Source organism: Vulpes vulpes, chromosome 12, assembly GCF_048418805.1.
Source record: "Vulpes vulpes isolate BD-2025 chromosome 12, VulVul3, whole genome shotgun sequence".
In the NCBI taxonomy this organism is placed as follows: Eukaryota; Metazoa; Chordata; class Mammalia; order Carnivora; family Canidae; genus Vulpes; species Vulpes vulpes.
Genome location: NC_132791.1, coordinates 33,229,993 through 33,235,506, shown reverse-complemented (window position 1 = coordinate 33,235,506; position 5,514 = coordinate 33,229,993). Strand labels below are relative to the sequence as shown.

Here is a 5,514-nt window from a genome sequence, read left to right as displayed (position 1 = left end):
AAGAAATAAATAGGTGAAGGATGAATGGGTCAAGGCTTTGGCACTGTGCCAGAGCTTGACTTAAAAGCTGTAGTTCTTTCTCACCTCTTTACCAAGGAGCACAAGTTATTTTGTTATCTAAAGCCTCCCCAGTGTTACGGAAGAACAACTCAAAAGTACAAAGTATCACGAAATCTTTTCATCTTACAGGGGGGTTTCTTTGTCCTATCCTATATAGATGGAGCAAATTGTTACAGTCAATGGCCACAGTTGCTCTCGCTGAGATCCACCACGTCATCCTGGGCGCTGACTTCTGGAACTCCCAAAGAATCTCCCCTCGTCTGAGTAACAAACAGCGAGCACCTTCCCCTCTCCAAGAGCTGTTCTGGGACTTCTTGACTCAGGGCTGTCAGAACATGTGGGGAAATTCCAGGTGGCTTTGGCATCCTCCTTTCCCCTTCACTATCCGGTGGAGCTGGGCGCCAAGTTCCCAGGGCTTTCCTCGAGCAGCGCTACAAAGGTGACTTACGTTGCAACACACAGCATGTAAAGGCCTGGGCACCTGCTGATGCCCAAGTCTACTGTCCAGCTCGTCTTCCTTGTCCTAGTCTTACCGTCTCCTCAGTCTTCAGCTTTCCTGTAGCCCCCCAGAGCCTAAAAGCTTAAAGCGGGGGTTTCCAGAACGCTCCTTCAAGATCAGTGGGGCAAACGTATCATCTGCCTCTCACTCAAAAGCCAATCATCCAATCATCGCCGCCGCCTCCCACTCTGCCGCCAGCGTTTTTCCCGTGGAGTTTGGCAGGCACCTGGGGTTGTTAGGGACTTAACTGGCCGGTTTTTGCCAGAAAACCCTGCAAAGTGAACGACAACACCCCGGAGCTTCTCGTCCAGCTCCTAAATCTCTCTGGAAGTCCTTTTGCATCACCTCTGCGTTTGGCTGCACGGTGAGTGTGAGGGCGGGATCCAGGGAAAAAGAAAAAAGAAAAGAAAAAAAAAAGGCGAACTTACTCGCGGTCTGCTGCTTCTCCCCACCGTGACTCAAGTCTCCTGGAAGGCTTTCAGGCTTTCCGCCGCTCCACATTTGTAGCCTCCCTTCAACTGGGCTGGGGGTGGGGAACCGGGGAGAAACGTAGTGGGCGGCTGGGGGTAGCCGCCCTCAGTCCCCCGCGGCTGCGCGCAGGTACCGGGCGACAGCGCCGTGGCCCCGCTCCTCAGCCAGGTCCACGGGCAGGCGGCCCCAGGCATCGCGCACGTCCAGCCGCGCCCCAGCTCGGTGCAGCACCACCAGCGTGTCCAGGAAGCCCTCCCGGGCCGCGTCGTGCACAGGGCGGGTGAGGGTGGCGGGGTCGGCACAGTTGGGGTCGGCGCCGTGGAGCAGCAGCAGCTGGGCCACGCGGGTGCTGCCCATCATCATGACCTGCCGGGAGAGCAGAGTGGTCAGGGCAGCGGGATGCAGGCCTGGGCAGGGACAGGTGGACCATTTCAAAGAAATACCTATTCAGGAAGTATCCACCTAACACAGAGGCGCTACAAGCCTCAGGAGTCAGTTATACTTTGTTGATGCAGTCCCAACACCCCTCACCCTCACCCTCACCCCCGCCCCAGCTATACTCCTTATTCAGCTCTGAGTTCCATCTTATTCTCCAAACATGCGGAGACGAGAAAGCGCTGAAAGAAAGCGCTAAGAGTCGTTGTGCGAAAAAGAAATTTTTGGTTTCCCTTGGAACATGGGCATCTATTTTGTTAAATGATTTATGGGGGGGATCCCTGAGTGGTGCAGTGGTTTAGCGCCTGCCTTTGGCCCAGGGCGCGATCCTGGAGACCCGGGATCGAGTCCCACATCGGCTCCCGGTGCAGGGAGCCTGCTTCTCCCTCTGCCTGTGTCTCTGCCTCTCTCTCTCTCTGTGACTATCATAAAAATAAATAAATAAATAAATAAATAAATAAATAAATATTAAAAAAAATAAATGATTTATGGGGGGAGTTAAGTTTAAAAGCTTTTAAAATCTTAAGATTATTTCCCTTGGTGGCTCTCCCACCTCAGCCATAATCTAGCTCTAAACATATTTATTAGGCAGTTGATATTTTTAAGAGAGGCGTTAGAGGAGAAATAATGCTTTGAGTTTTTTATTTCTTTTAGTAAATTCCCTGTAGGAGGCTTTTACTTTTCACTCTCATATATATCTGTGCTTATAAATTGAATATAGTCAGACAATTTTGAGTCCAAACTGGATATAGAGGGGGAAAAAGGAAAAAAGTCATATCTAGCCTTATAAGATGATGAAAAGTTATTTTTTTAACAAATGGCTTATCATTTTTAATATTTTAAGTTAACATTATAACATTTTTAATATTTTAAGGAATAAAGTTTTTTTTTAAGATTATTTATTTATCAAGAGAAACAGAGAGAGGCAGAGACAAAGGCAGAGGGAGAAGCAGAGGCTCTCTGCAGGGAGCCGGATGCAGGATGTGATTCCAGGACCCGGATCAGAGGCCCAACCACTGAGCCATCCAGGTGCCCTGGCAAGGGATAAAGTTTAAAGGATAATATATTTAACGTAACATAAACATGTAACATAAACAGTATATTTACATTATACAGGATTTTATAATGTCATAGGATTTTATAACGTTAGATAGTAAATAATTTGCTATGTATAAAAGAACTTGGTTGTCAGTCAAATCAGAGTAATGTATAACTTAAAAAAAATGTTCTGGAGCTGTAATTCTGTAGCATCTACTTTTGTATATGCATTTTATACAAGTATTTACTTTCTTATTTTAAAAATAAAGCAGTTTTTGATAACTAAGTATCCAAAATGGAGTTGTTCTTGTGAGTTTAAGTATTTTAAAATGTACTATGTAATTGAAAGATAGTATACTATTTGTTTCATGAATATTAAAAACATCCATTTCTCCCCTTAAAAGATATATGTTATTTCTATTAGTGATGTATGTAAGGTATTTCATATGTAGAGGGGAAAAACGTGGTTCTTAGAATCTCAGAAAATGAATTAAAACTATAATTAAAATTTCTTTTTACAGTTATTAATATCATTTGAAATCTTAAATTATCTCTCATTTCTTTCTCTTTTTTTATTTTTTATTTATTTTTTTAAGAGATTTTATTTATTTATTCATGAGAGACACAGAGAGAGAGAGGCAGAGACACAGGCAGAGAGAGAAGCAGGCTCCATGCAGGGAGCGCGACGTGGGACTCGATTCAAGGTCTCCAGGATCAGGCCCTGGGCTGAAGGCGACGCTAAACCGCAGAGCCACTCGGGCTGCCCTCTTTCTCTCTTTTTAAAAGATTTTATCCACTTATTTATTTGTGAGAGCGCCCACAAGGGAGGAGGGACAGAGGGAGAGGGAAAAGCAGCCGCCCGGTTGAGCTGGGAGCCTGATGCTGGGCTCAACTCCAGGACCAGGGGCTCATGACCTGAGCCAAAGGCAGACCCTTAAGGGACTTAACCACCCAGATGCCCCTAAGCTATCCCTCGAGTCTTATAACACCTTTCTAAGAATGCAAAAGGAATGAACATATTTCCTTTTAAAACCTACACAATTAATAGGGTTCCTTAATAACAGATGGGTTCTAGAATGTGACATCGAGATGAATACTGACCACTATAGTCAACAATAAAGCACAAAATGTTACTTTGAATTTTAAGGGAATTAAAAAATATCAGTACTAATTAAAGCTGGATTAATAAACATCGGATAAAGGGTGTTAACAATGAACACTGCCAACGTAAAAGGAATTAAGTACCGTGGCCGAGGAATCCTGGCTTATCTCTTTGTATTCATTTTGCCTCTCTGAGAAAGGAATACAAAGAGTTTCACGGTAATTCATGTTCAACGATTCCGCGTTATTCCTTAAATCTAATTCGGATTGTGTGACTTGCCATTTAATTATCTCTTATCAATTGAAAGAGAGTCGAGAGCTTTCCTCCCCAAACAACCTGTCCTTTTCTCCCACCTGAATGTATCCCTTGCATTTGTGATCAGGGGACGGGAGAGACAGTAGTAAGGACATTTTCCCCACCACTGAAAAGAAAACCAAACTTAAGTAGCGTCTGTTTGTTCGTTTCTTTGCTTTTTCCGATCCCTTTCTTTAGGATCCGCGGTGGGGGAGAACCTGCGTTACACCTGGGCCCCACGGCCTCTCGGAGGAGACACGCAGGTACGTCGGTGAAGCTCTCGGTGCCCGTCGCGTCCCACGGAGGCCGCTCCCCTGCGTTCCTGCGCCCCCTGCCGGCGAGGCCCCGGGGCCCCAGCTACCTGGATCGGGCGCCGGCCGAAGCTGTTGACGCCGTTGGGATCCGCGCCGGCTTCCAGGAGCTGCCGCACGGTGTCCGCTCGCCCCTGCGCCGAGGCGCCGGCCAGGCCCGCGTGGCCGCCGTCCCCGCCGCCGCCGTCCCCGCCGCCCCCGCCGCCGTCCCCGCCGCCGCCGAGCAAGCCTTTGGCCTCCTCGCGCATCTCGCAGCCCGCGGACGCAGACGGGCCGGGAGGAGCCGCCGCGCGCCGCGAGCCGCGAGCCGCGAGCGGAGCTTCGCCACACGCCTCCCTGTTTGCCCTCCTCGTCCCGGCGCCCTCTCCCTCGGGAGCAGAGCTCAGGTCAGCTTCCAGCCGCTTCCGCCGTCCTCCGCGGCTTGGGGGCCCGTGCAAAGGCCGAGCCCCTCGGGGTGAAGTCGGCTTTTCCAGGCTCGCTCCCGGGACGAGGCGCCTCGGGTGGCCGCAGCCGAGCGCAGGGCGCGTCCGGCCGCCGAGGGCAGGCGCGTCGCCGCGTCCACACCGCCAAGCGTCGCTCCGGCGAGGTGGAGAGCCCGCACGGACTGACTCCGTCTCCAGCTGGGCGGCCGGGCAGGGCCCTCCCCACCCCCTTAGGCTCCGCCCCCGGCCCGGCCGGCCTGCGCGGGCGCGTCCCACTGCGCGGGCGGGGAGGCTCGGCCGCAGTGACGTCACAGCCGGCGAAGTCGGGGCGGCGGGGCGGGGGGGGGGGGGGGAGCGGCGCGGACGGCGCTGGGACGCATGCGCGGGGCACGGGGCGCCCGCAGCCTGCAGTCCCGCCCGCCTAGCGTCCTGCAAGGCCTCAGCTAAGGTTTGCAAAAGTTGAATCAGTGCGCTCGGTTCCTGATCCCCTCCCTCCAGCAGGCGGAGCAGAGGATTTCTATTCCTTGAGCCCCGTGCACGCTGGCTTCACGCCGGAGAGACGTGGGTCGTTCCTTGTGTAATGGAATGGCTGGCTAAGAGAAAGGCATTTAAAATAACTTTGTCTCCCTTAAGATTTCTGAAAGTGACAGCTTTGCACTTGTCACGCAGGTTAAATTCATCCCCAGGCAGCACTTGAACTTCCCTAGCTTCACATCTTGCATCAACCTTAGCAAATTTCTTTTGGGTGTGTCTTCTTAGCTGAATCAGTCAAAAATCAGTCACGGTGAAAAATCCTGAGAATCCTGTTTGTGCTTTTTATGCTTTTCATCTTTGAATAATGGGTACACACGCGCGCGCGCACACACAAAACCCCCAAAAAAC

General features: G+C 50.6%; 1 protein-coding gene across 1 annotated transcript; it reads right to left on the bottom strand.

Annotated features, from left to right (window-relative positions):
* Positions 1 to 986: 986 nt before the first annotated feature.
* Positions 987 to 4,817, bottom strand: LOC112911637 (cyclin-dependent kinase 4 inhibitor B). Its single transcript, XM_025988289.2, has 2 exons — positions 4,261 to 4,817; positions 987 to 1,396 (listed from the first exon to the last, which is right to left on the bottom strand). The coding sequence occupies exons 1-2, from the start codon at positions 4,456 to 4,458 to the stop codon at positions 1,136 to 1,138; spliced, it is 459 nt and encodes a 152-aa protein (XP_025844074.2). The 5' UTR covers positions 4,459 to 4,817; the 3' UTR covers positions 987 to 1,135.
* Positions 4,818 to 5,514: the final 697 nt, after the last annotated feature.

Coding starts and splice junctions, on each gene's coding strand:
- LOC112911637 (XM_025988289.2), bottom strand. CDS start 4,458: ATGCGCGAGGAGGCCAAAGGCTTGCTCGGCGGCGGCGGGGACGGCGGC. Junction 1,397..4,260: donor TCGGCCGGCGCCCGATCCAG/GTAGCTGGGGCC, acceptor CTCTCCCGGCAG/GTCATGATGATGGGCAGCAC.